The following is a 17,077-nucleotide window of genomic DNA, read 5'->3' as shown; positions in this document are numbered from 1 at the left end:
CCTCACTGAGCCATCGGATTTCGTCAACAATATCTTAATTTTTGTTCGGAAGATGAAAGAAGGTCTTACAGCTGTAGAATGACATGAGGGTGAGTAATAAATGACAATATTTTCATTTTTTAGGTGAACTAACCCTTTAAGTCGAACCATGTGCACATTCATTTGTCAACACCATTGCTGAGTATTTTCTCCTTAAAACTGCAGTGAAAAAGTCTCAAACCCACAGTTTGAAATTGCTGGTGTTACTGACGTCACAAACTACTTTGTAACCAATCATGTCAACCTGCCGAAGGGCTTTAGTACATCATTAACAGTGAACTAGCAGGGGAGTCTTGAGAGAAGCCAGGTTATCCCGGTATATTTTTCTGTTGATATGAAAAATCGTGTAGATTTAGCAATATAGCAGGTTTATGATGTATATTACGATGTTCATGAGCTATATGCCTTTCTCCACTTATGTTCTGAGTTGTTCAAAGCGTTTGTAAGGATACTGATTGTTAGAAGGCAGCTGTCTGATACCGAGATGTCAAAAGATAACTTGGTTTGTGTAACATTAGCAACACATTATTAGCTGTTTGATAACGTAGTCAAACAAACAGCTAATTCACAGCTGTTCCGACATTGTAAAAACGATACCATTGTGCAGCGTTTACCTCAGTAAGTTGACCAAGTGGATCCCTGAGCTTGTGCGAGTGAGTGGAGACAGGGCTAATTAGCATATTCATAGATCCGTGTATACTAAATAAGGGCGTAGAGTTACATTCATGAGAAAAAAAAAAAAAAAGAAAAAAAAAAAATCACAGGAAAAACATTTAAATGTAATTTTGGTGATCAAAGATGTGTTTTAAGGGATAAAATTATTGACTACAGGGGGACTTTAAAAAAAAAGTTGCTTCATTATGTTTATTATTTATTTATTATTATTTTTTTTTTTTTTACTTTCCACTAAAACATTTGAAAAAAAAAAAAAAAAAAAAAAATATTAGGACCCACTTTGCACCTGTTTGAGACAAAAGACTGACTATGTTCATTTCCTAATTCTATAACATTCAACAACACAAAATGTGAATAGTGAAAACCTGTCTGTTCAGATCACTATTCAAGTCTTTCGATTGAAAAAAAAAGAATAAACAAACAGCCAGTTTTTGCTCCATTGTTTGCACCTATAGAAAGGACACTAAGAGCTTTAAGTTTTCATTTTGAATGTCCACCAATCTTGAACACAATGCTGACTGAGGCACGAAAACTATTTCTCAGCCCAGCCAATACATTAAAAAAAGTGAAGTATTTAGAACATCATCAGCTTGTGTGAATTTCATATTGCCACCAACACTACTGACTGAACAAATTTAATCGAGGACACAAGATGAATGCAGGATGAAACATTCTATCAAAAATACAATCAGTATGTCACTTAAATTAACTTTGTATATCCCTAAACACTGAAGCATGAAGTTGAACTGGGTGGTAACACAGGACAGAAAATTACAGGAAGTGGAAACAGCTTGGCTCATGATTTATTATGCTGCGGCAGGGTTCATAAAGCCTCTTGTGACCTTTACACTCCTGTTCCTACAGCCAACACCATATAAGAGATTACAAGCAAGGCTCTGTGGAGAAACCACACATATGACTAGGGATGCACCGATAACATTTTTTAAGGAACAAGTATGAGTACCAATACTTTTTTCTAGTACTCGCCGATACCTATGCCTGTACATTTATTAATTTCTCTCTCTTTTTTTGTAGTTGCAGTTTTCCAAGCACAACACAGTGAGACTAATGAATGTAGGACAGATTCTTTATTATTACTCTGATGAAAAAATAAAAAAGTAATAATTTTTGAACTTGAACAAAAATTTCAGTGTCCAATAACCTTCAAAGGGCATAATTACCAATATATATAATTGTTATATAAAAGGAAATTTACAAATTACAAAGAATACAACAAATACTATAGAGATACAAATGAAATAAACTTCTTTTTCAGATACAGTAGGTTTATTTACAATGTATACATTTATTTAACATATTTTGTTGTTTTATTAACATTAATGACAAATATAGGCTATAGGTCCCTTTAAAGGTACAATTTGTGATATTTTTTTTCCGCTAGAGGTCGCTAGAAGCCTATTCAAAACAAAGGCATAGTTTGATGACGCTAAGTTTTAGAGCGGAAACTTGGGACATGTGGTCTCCATCTCAACGGACGGTGCAAAAGAATAGGGATTGGAGTCTGGAAGAACTCATGTTCGTGGATGCGATTATTAACGTTACTGTAGTATGAAGCAGAGCAGGACCGAGTGTTGCAGGAGCTGAACGAGGAGCTGGAGCGATTGATCAACACACGCCTCACGAGCAGCGGGACTTTTATTATGACACGGTCGCCGGCGCCGCTTCCGCTTTTCCGGTCATGAGTTTACGGGAGCTGTCCTTGTCGACAGAACCAGCGGTAGATGGTAAACAGTAATTATGTTCCATAAATAAGTAACACAATCCACCATAAAACGTGCAAGAAGTAAATAAGGAACTGCTTGAAGCAAGTTAGTGGTTTGCTGGACGCTAGACACTACTTCCGCATTTGTCCACGGCACTGTTGTCATGTGGTTTCTACGTCAGTAAAGGCGGTAACAAAGGGTAACTGACGTCATTGACAGGCGACTGCACTGCCCCGTGTCACTGTTTAGAATGGGAATTTTCTCATGATTTACAAGTAGTTGAAAACATTAGAGATATTGTTAGTAATCAGCTGGACAAAATATATAACACTAGCCTAGTGGTTTTTGGATATTTTACTGCAAAAATTTTACATATTGTACCTTTAAGACCGAATCCATGGATACTGACACATATTCTGTTTTCACCCAAATGTTTACGTCCACTTAAGCCATAACCAACTGTATTTTTGTGAGATACTCCACACGATGGACATTTTGACAACTATGTGTGTATTTGACCATTCAGGCGCAAGGAGATCCGATCGCGTGCTGTCTGAGAGAACTGGGATTGCGCGCAAGAAAGAGAGAGAGCACATGCGAGAGAGAGAGCGCTTCTGGTCTGTGTCATCCAGTGTGATTCCACCTATTCCACCTTCACTAAACGATAATGAATGGTGATTAAAAGCATGCAGTTCGCAATGCATGTGTTGTCATCATTAATTTTTAAGTATTTCCACACCTCTGAGGCTGATATTGTTTCTGCTGCCGCTGCCGGTGTCTCTGTGCATGGAAAATTCTGTCAGTTACGTTACGTGAGGTATTGTGGGTATTTTTACGAGTACGAGTACAAGCACACAAGCTTGGTATCGGTGCATCTCTATGACAAACAGGAAACTGACATTTCAAACCACAAAAAGAATTACATGGTTTTTGGGATTGGATTTTTTGGCTTTTAATACTATTCTTCAAGAATCTCCTCTCTAAAAAGACCAAATTTATATCAAATATTATTTACAAAAGCCTACTCTGTATTTTGCCCATTGCAATTTAGCAATAAAGTTTGAACTCATGTGTGAACTATACTGGTCAGACAGGCAAGATTTGACACAAATCAGCTTTTGTTTTGCTTGAGCTGTGGGCATTTGATGGTGGGTGTTTAATAGCATGAAGCATTGTTTCTTCTCATGCCAAGACCTAGACTACACTTATTGCATGTTTAAGAGGAGCTGAACTTAACCACTGGAAAGATGCTCTCCTCTTCATTTCTGTCAACTTAGAAACCCCCACCCCACACACACACACACACACACCACTTATTTTTTAAGTAAGTAAGTGAGTGAGCCAGGAACTCAGCAGTCAAATAATCTCCACTTCACAAAGAGCTTGAGCTGGCTAAAAGTGATACTGTGGCAAAAGGGACTGGCAATTTGTCCCCGGAACACAATTAAAGGTCTATCAGACAGCATTATATTGGTTCCTTTCTCTGGTGAGAGTTGTTTAGTTCTAAGAGAAAATACAAGTTCTGAACAGCCGAGCTTTACAGTACAGAGGGCAAACAGTCCAGGAAAAGTGTCAAATTAAGTCAAATTAATATACTATAAGGAGTGAGGTGTGAACACCAGACTGGGTCGTATCATAAGAGTGCAGGGCAAGAGAAGAGAAGCTAAAACATCTGTTTGGTAACATCGCTCAGAATGAAAATGGTAAGAGGAAGAGTAATCAGATTATATATGTAGCACCATTTATAGACAGACAAATGCCAATCGTCTTCTTAAAACCGAAAGAAACTACTGTAAAGAGATATATTTAGCAACGTCTGCTGGACAACAATTTATAGCTTACACATTACGATCATTAGTTTATGACTCTGGAATAATGTGAAAAGTCCTTTCGTCGACAACGGTTTTTAATGGTTGATGTCAATGTAATGCCAATATTTACATCGCTTTATAATATTAATATTGAACCACTGTACTCACATGAACCGATTTAAATATGTTTTTAGTACCTTTATGGATCTTGAGAGAGGAAGTGACATTGCTTCCTATGGAGGCCTCACGGAGCCATCGGATTTCAAGTAAAATATCTTAATTCTTGTTCCAAAGATGAATGAAGGTCTTAAGGGTGTGAAACGGCATGAAGGTAAGTAAAAAATGACAGAATTTTCATTTTTGGGTGAACTAACCCTTTAAGCAATATCACATAAGCAGGAGTGTTATTGTTTTGAATATCAACTCAACTGTGATTTGGCCGCAGACACAAGACTGTAGGTAACAGCTGTGCTGATATTCAGTACAATATTTCATTTCCTGCTGGTTATGCAGAGCTTTGAGGTCTGCAGCCTGCAACAACAGCAATGAAGCCAAACAGAATGGAATTACTCTGTCCTGAGTTGCAGCAACTGCAACACTATGAGGTTGTTCATACAGAGAGAGCATTTTTGTATTACTTTTACAATTTTACATGCATTAAACAGATGTATTTTACCATTGAGTTCGCCTTTTGTGTCTTTTTCAGTGTCTCGCTCATGGCACAGTGTTTAAAAAAACTTAAAGGCACAATATGTAAGATATTTGCAACCACTAGGCCAGTGTTATGGCCTAGTTTGTTCAGTTGAGTACAATATCCCAAATGTTTCCAACGATTTGTAAATCTTGAGAAAAATTGCGGTTTAAACCAATGATATGGGATGTGTCAGGGAGTCGCCTGTCAACGGCGTCATATCTGTGTTACCCTCGGTTTCACTTGGTTTTATTTTGTAGAAGCCATAGAAACACCAAAGATGCTTTAATATATTACATGTTTTATTAGACATGGGAACAACTGTTTGGTTACATTTATAGACAGAAAAAGAATTATTGTTATATAGCTTAACATGTTTAGTCTGTTTAAATCTAGTTGTTTTCTTGATTTTCTGAAAGTACCTTGCTTCAGAGAAAAACACTATTTTGTCAAGTAGTTAAGTAATACAGCATTTTCTCCATCATACAATGTGTTTTAAAATTAACTGCATGCCATTAATCAACAAGCCACCCAGCATTTATTAATGATATTCTAAAATCGATCTAGCTTACTGCTGTGTGCAACAGTGTCTCAGAGCAGCCGCTGAATGAATGCATAGAGTACCGTTAAAACATAACTTTCAACATACTCAAATGTATCTAATATGATAAACAGCGCTGTGTTACCTCATACACTTGATCGGAGGAAGCGGAAGCAGCGACTGCGGCATAATACATTTTGAATAGGTGACCTATAGCGGTGAAAAATGTACCTATTTTAGCTTTAAGTAAAAATAAGTTCAAACACTCAAATCGTTGCATTATTTTTTCACGCCAAGCCCCGAGGGGAAAATGCATTGCACACACACATATATGTGTGCGCCAGTACATTTGGAATTATTGCATCATAATGGAATCAAACAAATTTTCCGTTACAACACCATCAGCAGAAAACAGCAGATTATGATTAGTCATGTGGGTTTGATGTTCGTTACATCATACTTTATTCGGGAAATGTGTTTCCATCTCCCATCATTCGCATTAACCCTTTTTCGCACCATTCCAAAGCCACCTCAAGCGAGTGTAAAAACTTTGCGATTTTTATTTGATATTTGGCATTTCCATCACTTGTTTCTGATGTGATACTTTAAAAAAAGCATAAAAACAGGGTGATGGAAAAATAGTGTCCTTAAAAATTGTCTTGAGCTGTATTTGAAAACAACATACAGTGATGCTTTAAGTTAATTAATACTGACATTGGGAAAGTATCATTTTGTAGAGGATGGCATTCTCTTGGCTCTATAATTTATTGATGTCATGAACACCAGATGTCACTCTAAAAATCTACTGATAAAAAATTCCCTAGTTGGTAATGCCTCTTGGAATCCCTTTACCAAGTAAATAACGTAAATATTGCATCATCTGTGCTGACTGTGCGGGTTTGAGGAGCTGAAAAAAAAACAAAACAGGGAGGGACACCCATGCAGCCTGAAAGGAAGTGATAAGTAAAGGTATAATTTCTAGTGGGTGTGTCCCCATTATGGCTTGTTATCTCAGAATTCAAACACGTCGTTCACAAACAAGATCGACTTTCTGTGAAAACATGATTTAAATGAAAATAAGGTGATGTTCATCACATCATTGTGGACAGGCATCCTTGAGCCTGTGTATGTGTGTTTACTCCTGCCAAAACAGAAGGGAGAACACAGCTCATACAGTGCTGCAGGGATGACGTCAGTACCTGGAAGACTAGGTTAATGCATCACTGGTTCTCCTATGGGGTTTTATAATAGGGTTTTTACAATTTCTAAGTAAAATAAGGTCTGTGATAACATAGCGCGATGATACTTGAACGTTTTGCTCTACAACGTAAATTGCAGACACTCTCATCCCAAACGTTCTTATCTAGTTATGTTTATTAAAAAAAAAAAAAAATTATGTTTCAACAGCTTCAAAATTCGTTTTATATGGGTGCGTGTAATTTACATTGCAGAACAAAATGTTCAAGTATCGTCAACTTATGTTAACCATAGACCTTATTTCACTCATAAAATTGAATAAACCATTATAAAAACCCATAGGAAAGTCTTGAGGGAACCAGTGGTGAATTAGTCTTCCGGGTTTTGACACCACTCTATTACTGCTTTGATTCATTTTTTGGAAGCACTATATGCAGTATAGTGGTGATCTAAATTTACTACATGATGACCACATTCCCACATCTCCAAACCAAAAATGCCCTAAATGATTAACTATAATGATGAACATTTCTAAATATAAAATCTCCTATAAAATAAAGCAACTCTTTAAAAAATAAAGTGCTAATAGCACTAGTTGGAGAGACTGAGGAGGTTGCCAGTCAACTCTGCTTTCAGTTATTCATTATTCATATCCAGCCTTTGGTAAAAATAACATCAAAGTTAAACATACAAAATATGAAAATGTTTTTCAAGATGTACAGTTTGCTAATTTTGCAAAAGTACAAGCATGACAACTTTAGAGCTTTAGAGAAAAGAATATCCTACGACAAATGTACCATATTTTAAATAAACATGACGTTACTTAAACCTAATTGGAAAATTAAATAAAATAAATAAATAATCTTAATTGTAAATAAACATTCTAGCCCAAAAACATGAATTCACATTTTTTTCTTCAATTTCCATGCTCCATTCAAATGCTTATCCTGTTATTACATGAAAGGCCATTGTCGTCTGCCACTTGCGAGGAACCCGTTTCCTCTGTAAACCTGTGTTCTATTTGTTGCTCTGATAAAGTCTCAACAATATCTTTTTCATTCTAAAACATCGGAGCATGATCTTTCGCTGTCAGATAGACCTATCCAGAGTCCAGAATTATTGTTATTATTATTTTGCCAGCAATGAAACATGATATACATATCTGTCTATAAGACAATGGAATGTAGTCTTACATTCTTGCAGCGCATCTGTCATTTTGCATTTCATATTTTTGTTTTGTTGGTTAAATGTGAGGAATTTTCCACATAAGTGCAGCCACAATGAGTTCTGGGGAACAATAAAAAAAACTTTAGGTAACCTATATAAAAATCAGAAAGTACATTTTCCCTGAGGTAGAAATTGCTTTAAACACTCCAGTCACTTACAGCAAAAACAGCATCAGAGGGAGTTTTGTTTACTTGCATAAACCAATTTTCACTGGTGACTGTTACTGCTAGACCCTGGGCACATCATACAGGAAGGCATCTTTGTGGGAGGATCCATCTAGCGAGTTGAAGAAGCAGCTAACCACAAGAAAACAACCAAAATCACGTAACATTGCAAGCCGGCCTACAAAACTATTTGTAGTTTAATGCATGGAGAAGTATTCAAGTTGCTCAACAACAAGCCATTCCATCACTGGATGGTGTAATATGCGTCAGCTTCCCTCAGAACACACAGACACCATTAATCTCAAACAAATGATACTACGTATAGACCCCGACCAAATACCTTCAGTCTTAATTCACTGCATGCAGGAAAACTCACGATGCTGATGGAAAACAGCTCTCTAATGCTGTTGATGTTGCAGGCACACAACATGTTTGAGTTGATATTCGAGCCAAAAGGGATGTCAGCAAAGCTCTTTATGTACAACTGTTTTCACAGCTGGCTAACAAAAGCAACAAAGAGCAACATCAAAATGTATACTAAACATTTAAACACACAGTAAAATGTGGTCAGAATATAGAGAATTAAACTTGTTTATGTTCTAAAATGGCTTGAAAATACTCTTGAGAATAAAGCTTTTCTTTTTTTCTAAATACATAAATATATTTTTCATGAGAAATGTAAGAAAACTGCATATCTCAAAGATCACTGAGCATGTGAGACACTATTGGGATCTAGGCAATTTGTGGCAACAACAAAGGGGAAAATGGCAGCAATGTATATTTTTAGACCAGATCAACAAGATCTAACTCCAAATGCATTAAAAAAACAAAATCCCATAGCAACAAACTCCGCTGAACCAAAACGGATCCCGTAACAAAGCAGAACAGTCAAGAAAGCTGACTAATAAAGGAATGCACAGAATTTTCATCCTGATAAATCAGGCTATTGCTACATACCAAGGGTGTAACGGTTCATGGTTAAAAAAAAAAAAAAAAAAAAAAAAAAAAAAAAATTGACCCGTACCATTCTCCACCCACGGCTCGGCACGCACTTGCAACACGGTTCATCTTAAATCTGATTACACATCCATAATTTGTTGAAAATAACGGGTAAAACAGACAGACCAAGTTCGGTTAATGTATGTTTCTGTCGATGGATACGCATTCTGGCTTCCTAATATGTTACAACAGTGATGATCAAAAAACGTGGACAAAACTGTCACTCTTAGAAACTTTGTTCACTAGGAGTGAAGCATGCTCTAAAATGGCAGGTCTTTTAGTAGGTTATGTCTTAAGTGAACATAAACAGTCAAGAAAAAGACAATGCATGTGTACAGTATTTGTATACTGGATCTGTGCTTCATGTCTTAAAGGTGCCCTAGAGTGTTCTTTCACAAGATGTAATATAAGTCTAAGGTGTCTGTGAAGTTTCAGCTCAAAATACCCCATAGATTTTTTTTTAATACATTTTTTAACTGCCTATTTTGGGGCATCATTAACTATGCACCGATTCAGCATGCGACCCCTTTAAATCTCGCGCTCCCTGCCCCCCCAGAGCTCTCGACTATAAAACAGTGCATAAACAAAGTTCACACAGCTAATATAACCCTCAAATGGATCTTTACAAAATGTTCGTCATGCATGCTGCATGCATGGATCGGATCATGTGAGTATAGTATTTATTTGTATGTTTACATTTGATTCTGAATGAGTTTCAGGCTATGCTCCGTGGCTAAAGCTAACATTACACACTGTTGGAGAGATTTATAAAGAATGAAGATGCGTTTATGCATTACACAGACTGCAAGTGTTTAAAAAATGAAAATAGCAACGGCTCTTGTCTCCGTGAATACAGTAATAAACAATGGTACCTTTAACCACATTTAACAGTACATTAGCAACAATTTACAAATATCACTAAAAATATCATGTAATCATGGATCATGTTAGTTATTATTGCTCCATCTGCCATTTTTCGCTGTTGTCCTTGCTTGCTTACCTAGTCTGATGATTCAGCTGTGCACATCCAGATGTTTTGCCCTTGTCTAATGTCTTGAACATGGGCTGGCATATGCAAATATTGGGGGCGTACATATTAATGACCCCGACTGTTATGTAACAGTCAGTGTTTTGTTGAGATTGTATACTGTTTTCCGGAGGTCTTTTAAACAAATGAGATTTACATAAGAAGGAGGAGGAAGCAATGGAGTTTGAAACTCAATGTATGTCTTTTCAATGTACTGAACTCTTGTTATTCAACTATGCCAAATTCAATTTTTGATTCTAGGGCACCTTTAAAGTGACAGCAGCCTGCTGTCTGTTTTTAATGTTAATCAAACAACAAAAGACAAGGAAATAACTGATTGCTCCTGACTGAATAGCTTTTGTAACTTTAATGATTAATCTTAATTTAATTTATACACTGAAGATTATATGCAATGCTATTTTACATTTGATTATTTTATTGATTTTCTGTACCTGAAAATTACTGTTAGATACCTAAATAACCTGAAAAGCACTGTTTATTTTATTTGTATCTTTGTTGTATTGTGTGTATTTGTGCTGTTGCTTGTAGTTTAATTATTTGTTCTTATTTTCTTTATTTTTATTTGGTAGTAGCCCTTTTTTCCCCTGAAAATAGCACATACCGAAATCATACCCCTAAAATGGTGATAAAAACCAAACCGTGAGTAATTTGAACAGCTACTACCCTACTACATACAATTACACTTTTAAACATCTTGATTAAACACACTTCTCAGAATTAGTTCTTTTCAGCAGAAAATGTGTTTGTGAAACAACAAATAAAACAAAGGAAAGGCAAAGATAAAGTTCACAAGCACTGTTCTAATGCCATCATTTCCTGCCTGACACCAAGGGTGTGTTTCAGTAGAATTCTGAACTTTACCTCATGGAAAAGTGTGTAACAATCTATGGTGAAATTCATTCCTTGGAGGGTCAGAATCAGCCCTGTTGTCTGAACACAAACAGACATGCTTATCCAGCTAGCTAAAAGGGGACTTACAACAGATTTCTATAGTTAGTAAACAAAAGAAATTATAGTTACAACAGACTAATCCCAACCGAACTCTAATCGTGAATTTAATACACTGTAGAACATAAAGGATTTGTTTGTTTGTTTGTTTTTAACTTTTTGTTAGATTTTGATGTAAATGTCTCACACATTCTTTTCTAAAACACAAATGAACTAGACAAATACGAGCGCTGAAGTGACCTCGTCTCTTTGAGTGGAATTGATTAACGTTACAGGAAAGGTGTAGAGTCTTTCATTTCGCACTCATCTGTTTTTCTTTTTTTTTCTTTCTTTTCTGACATCAACTCAGACAAACATTGCGCACTCGACAACGCACTTCTGAAATAACAAACCAAGAAAGCAAACAGAACAAAAACGTATAAATTGAACGAATTCAGTATCTGTCTCCACTCTGTGAGTGAATTTACTCGTCAAGTTAGCTAGCTGGGTTGCCTTTGACAGCTAGCTAGGACATTTATTGTTATTCTTCTGAAATATCCCACTCAAAGTCATTATGAAAACTCCTCACCACACTGCCTGTTAAAAAATGCTGCTTTGTGAATAAACCTGAAATTCCACGTGTTTAACAGTAAAAGTTGCCTATTTTTAGTGTTTAGTTTTACTTCCGCACTCACGCTCAGTCTCTCTATGCTCACCCCTCCCATACTAGCTCACTTCAGCTAAAGCACAATCCGATTAACCGTCACTTTTTCCAGAACTAAAGCAAAACCCACTTACCTTTGGTGTCGCTTAAGCAGTATAACAGAATCAAGAATTTGAACAAAACCATATCGAGTAAATTCATCGCTCGCACATTGACACCGAGGCTGGTTTGATTGTTAGTTTAGCGGGTCTTAAAGGCGCAGTCGCCCTCGGTGAGTGTGTGTGTGTGTATCTGCTGCTGCTGTGCGGCCTCAGCTCCGCGCTTGTCTCTAACGGCCTGACGTCAGGCGCAGGCAGAGCGTAAAGCCACGCCCACACCTTCTCACAACCACAACAGGACCAAAACACTAGAAAGACACGAAAGTGTCCACCTGTAGAACTTAATGGAATAAATTATATTGGAGAAGAATATGACAGCTGGTTAACACTAAAACTATAATTAACATTAGTTGTGTTTTTTTGCGACACTTATGCTAATTACTGTGAGTATAATTTTGATGTAGTTTGTATGTCAATAAATAAATAATTAAAAACGAGTGGCCATGCTCGTTTATCTATGGATTCTGTCAGTTTTCTTCCTTTACTTTGCACTGACAATTTGCATTTTGCTCCTCAGTCTGAATGCAGACATTCCATAGACTTCTACTGTATTTATGCACAACTAATTATAATTACTAACCCTAATCGTTCGTTGTTGTTGTTGTTTTTTTGTTTGTTTTTTGCTCTTCTTCTTCTTTTTTTTTTTTTTTTTGCATTTTTATGATAAATAGATAATCTTTAAAAAAACAAACAAACAAACAAACAAAAAAACAGAACCCTACATTGAGTCTCTGTCAAATGTAACTCATTTGCACATTATAAGGTGCGAAGAATTTGGAAACAATATCTAAGTCAACGTTGCCATCGTGCGGTGGATAGAAACATTACTAGATGTGCTTGATGTGGAATATATATATATATATATATATCTATATATATATATATATATATATATATATATATATATATATATAACATTTAAAATACATAAATAAATTAAAGACATATAATACAAAAATAAATAACTATAGGGGTACTGAAATCAAATGCATATCTCTAATAACAAAATAAATACAAAGATTCTTAAAAATGACAGAATTTCAAGGCCGTACAACAGTCTATAGTCTTTTTTGCTTTGGTGTTTCTTACACCCTCCAATGATTTAAGATAATGACAGCTCAAATTTAAACTGTATTTTTTGCCCACTGACATTTATGAATATGATATTTCCCTAAAATAATAAACAAATTAAGAACAAAACAAATTTTCTTTTCCAAAGGCTTATCATAAAAAAAATAAAATATTTTTGTCCTCCAGATTAATGTCAGTTCCAGAGATCTCCTTAAAAAGGACCTCAAAATCACACAGAAAATTTTAAAAACAACAACAAAGATAAATAAAAAATAAAACTTAAAAAATGAAAGCAGAAAATATAAAAATCTAATTGGATTCAAAAACTATAATAGTATTAAGTGAAAATAGTGACATTCATTTCCCAGAAAAGTCACAATATGAAAATGCTGAAACTGTAAAGGGGACATATATAAAAACAGGAGGCCTAATAAAAAATAAAAAGTAAAAAAATAATAAAAAAAACCCCACTTATGACCAATGTAATATTTATCATTTTGTTATTGGGTAAAAGTTAGTGTCCATTCAGAAGTCGTATATGTTAAAACGATTATAATAAACAACAATTATACTAAAAGTTAAAATTATGAAATGTTAAAATAACATAAAAATGTTAAAATAACATTATGTCATTATTTATGTGGAACACCAAAGAAGATGTTTGTCATAATAACAACTTCTCCATAATGAAAACGTCTCATTGCCTAAAGCTGTCAGTCTAACAACATCTTCTTTGACATGACGGTGAGTGGGTCAACTATAACTTTAAGTCGCTGGTAAAACGACACATACAGTCAGTGGTTGTGTAAATAAGTGTCTATGGAGGGATGACGTCAGAGGTGGAGATGTCATGGCGTCGTCGGAGCTGAGACTGGAGCTTGCCATCTAGTTAAAGGCTGTCGTCGATGCGTTCAGCGAAATGGAGAAGAATGCAAACCCTCATCGAGACGCAGGAGGAAGTGTCCTGTGCACGGCTATTCCCACAGAACCTGCAGATATCAAAACAGTCGGCGGAATGAAAGATGTCTGCGAGAAGAGAGAGACTTTGAGCACTTGTGCAAGTGCTAGCGGTGCTAATGCTACACCCTGCACACAGACATCAGATGCTGCTGGGACCGTAAGCAAGAGCGCACAACCGAGCGTTTTAGCAGAGACACTGTCGCCCGATGCAGCGGATCAGCTGAGCAACGGGATGGGACACGAACCGTTGATGACCGCTGCTGGGAACAAGGAGGGTGGCACCTCAAAGTTAGTAAACAACCTCACGGGAGAGCAATCCGACATCAGTAATGTGCAAGCGGACGGTGTCTTGGATGGAGGGACGCAAGAAACGACGAAGCTGGCCAAGCCTTCTTATTTGTGTCCAGACAAAGCAAAATCTGCGAACTCGAATTCAAACGATCACACCGTTTCCGAGGGTCCTCCGAGTGGGAGCGAGCCCAGCATCGCAGGAGAGTCCCGCAGCTTTGATTCACTTGAGTCCTTCTCCAATCTGAACTCGTGCCCGAGTTCAGACCTCAACAGTGAAGGACTGGAGGACAAGGGACTGGCTTTGGCTATTCAGAGTGAATACGGGGTCGAGGGAGCGAAAATCTCCTGTCCTAAAGACAGGGTGACCGGCCAGTCTTTGTACCACATCAAGTGGATAAAGTGGAAGGAGGAGAACACGCCTATCATCACACAGAATGAGAACGGGCCGTGCCCGCTGCTGGCTATTATGAATGTCCTGCTATTGGCATGGAAGGTAAATAAGATGGGATTCTGCTCGGTTGACAGGTCACACAGTACCACCCAAGCTGTCTATGTGCAGTTGCTGTGTTTTGCCTGCTGTTCTAATTTAAAACATTTTATTGGATTGTGTTTGTCTAGTTAATAGGCACAATAGGTTTCGATACACTAGTTGTCACTGGTATTAAAGAAAGGCACATTCAAAAGTAGTTAGCTTTTTAAAAATATATTTTATTAAAATGAAGAACACTCTTCTTGTCTTCTTGACGAAGGTGTTTTATTCTGCACAGTGCGGGTCGCCCCCTCATGGGAGCTGCCATGTTGACATCTCATGATGGCCCGCTGTGTAATATGTTTACAAAGTTACTAATAATATCAGTTATCAATGATAATATACATACTTGTAGTGAAGGTATGGGACAGTATGCGTGTGATTTATACAGTCCCAACAGAATAGGTCGAGGGCTTGGAACCAGAGGGGCGTAAGTGGCATTTGACAAACTTTACAGGAGAGCCAAAACAAAATTTTGACCACGCTTCAATCAACTGTATTTATTAACCTTCAACCACAACATTGCAACCACATACATACTTATATGAGTAAGTTCTTAAGTGAACATATTATGGAATATTAACACGATGAACATATTCTAAAACCTTGCAAAATCTTGAAAATATGGCAAAAACATCAAATACGCCTTTTTGGCACCAAACATTTCCAATTCTTCTAAAGAAAAATAGGGCGTATCTGCTGATCAATGCAGAAATGATTGGTAAAAATATTGGTTAAAAACACTCTAACTTCATAACTTTTCATTTTATTTAAAATACTGTATACATAGTCATTTAATTTCATCATTTCAAACTGTTTAACATTTCATTTCTAACCGTTTAATTTCAATTCTCATTTATGAGTTCACATTCATGTCAAACAGTTTAACATAAAAGTGAAAATGTTAAAGGAACACTCCACTTTTTTTGAAAATAGGCTCATTTTCCAACTCCCCTAGAGTTAAACAGTTGAGTTTTACCGTTTTCGAATCCATTCAGCCAATCTCCGGTTCTGGCGGTACCACTTTTAGCATAGCTTAGCATAGTTAATTGAATCTGATTAGACCGTTAGCATCGCGCTTAAAAATGACCAAAGAGTTTTGATGTTTTTCCTATTTAAAACTTGACTCTTCTGTAGTTAAATCGTGTACTAAGACCGACAGAAAATAAAAAGTTGTGATTTTCTAGGCTGATACGGCTAGGAACTATACTCTCATTCAGGCGTAATAATCAAGAAACTTTGCTGCCGTTCCATGGCTGCAGCAGTGCAATGATATTACGCAGCGCCCGTGAGCCCCTGCTTGCACAGGGAACGTGCCTTGCAACCATGGAGACGTTTGTGAGAGGCGCTGCGTAATATCATTGCACTGCTGCAGCCATGATACAGCAGCAAAGTTTCTTGATTATTACGCTGGAATGAGAGTATAGTTCCTAGCCATATCAGCCTAGAAAATCGCAACTTTTCATTTTCTGTCGGTCTTAGTACACGATTTAACTACAGAAGAGTCAAGTTTTAAATAGGAAAAATATCAAAACTCTTTAGACCGTTAGCATCGCGCTTAAAAATGACCAATCATATTCAATGAACTATGCTAAGCTATGATAAAAGTGGTACCGCCAGAACCAGAGATCGGCTGAATGGATTCGAAAACGGTAAAACTCAACTGTTTAACTCTAGGGGAGTTGGAAGTTTTCCTTTAAAGTGAAAATAGTGACATTCATTTCCCAGAAAAGTCACAAGATGAAAATGCTGAAACTGTAAAGGGACATATATAAAAACAAAAGGATGACTAAAAGTAAGTGATTTTAAAATTTTAAGTTCATTGGCGCCTGTTTTTTCCCCCTCTGGGAGCTCCTTAATGATTTTTTTTTTGTCTGGAGCCCTGGCTTGAGTGACGAAACAAACTGCAATGCAGCCTCCACAGCAAGCTGTTATTAAAGAAACTTAATGCATCCAGGCCGTTAGATGTCAGTATAAAGGCTGTATAAAACCATGAGAACTATGAACCCTTTTCACATTTCCGGGGTTCTCAGAAGCGGAAGTCGTCGTAGTCTGGTAAATTTCTATAGTGGCGAATGGGAGACGACAGCAACTATTATTTTTCTTTTTCCATTTGCTTCAATAGCAAAAGAAAAAAATCCATTCTAGTGTTTCCACAACTTTCCAAAAAAGGTAACGTCTGTAGAGAGAATGTTTTGCCATCAATCCCTCAGCCATTGTATTAAACACCCTCACATCAGCGTTAATGTTTTTTTTATTTACTGCTAAGGTAATATAACGCAAAGTATATCAATATAAATGTATGTTAAATTTTATCAAATTAAAAATAGGAAAATCTTCCCTCACTACATATGCTATGTT

General features: G+C 36.6%; 2 protein-coding genes and 1 long non-coding RNA gene across 4 annotated transcripts in view; 1 reads left to right on the top strand and 2 right to left on the bottom strand.

Moving 5' to 3' along the window:
• Nucleotides 1-12,015, bottom strand: part of adam10a (ADAM metallopeptidase domain 10a) — a 77,573-nt gene extending 65,558 nt beyond the window's left edge. Inside the window, exon 1 of the mRNA XM_067399528.1 lies at nucleotides 11,842-12,015. Within this exon, the coding sequence (XP_067255629.1) occupies nucleotides 11,842-11,908 (67 nt within the window). The 5' untranslated portion in view covers nucleotides 11,909-12,015. The remainder of the gene's footprint in view (nucleotides 1-11,841) is intronic.
• LOC137029834 (uncharacterized) lies at nucleotides 2,682-9,497 on the bottom strand. 2 transcript variants are annotated; one of them, XR_010896340.1, is made up of 3 exons: nucleotides 8,064-9,497; nucleotides 7,872-7,965; nucleotides 2,682-7,777 (listed from the first exon to the last, which is right to left on the bottom strand). It is a non-coding gene; the product is annotated as an uncharacterized lncRNA (long non-coding RNA). The 2 variants fall into 2 exon arrangements; XR_010896341.1 differs by having other exon boundaries at nucleotides 2,682-7,965; nucleotides 8,064-8,201; nucleotides 8,410-9,497.
• A 1,609-nt stretch (nucleotides 12,016-13,624) lies between the features above and the next one.
• The window catches only part of mindy2 (MINDY lysine 48 deubiquitinase 2), a 33,813-nt gene continuing 30,360 nt past the window's right edge, over nucleotides 13,625-17,077 (top strand). Inside the window, exon 1 of the mRNA XM_067399527.1 lies at nucleotides 13,625-14,680. Coding sequence (XP_067255628.1) covers nucleotides 13,856-14,680 — 825 coding nt within the window. The 5' untranslated portion in view covers nucleotides 13,625-13,855. The remainder of the gene's footprint in view (nucleotides 14,681-17,077) is intronic.

The sequence above is a fragment of the Chanodichthys erythropterus genome, chromosome 11 (genome assembly GCF_024489055.1).
Source record: "Chanodichthys erythropterus isolate Z2021 chromosome 11, ASM2448905v1, whole genome shotgun sequence".
NCBI lineage: Eukaryota > Metazoa > Chordata > Actinopteri > Cypriniformes > Xenocyprididae > Chanodichthys > Chanodichthys erythropterus.
This window is presented reverse-complemented; position numbering and strand designations above follow the sequence as displayed.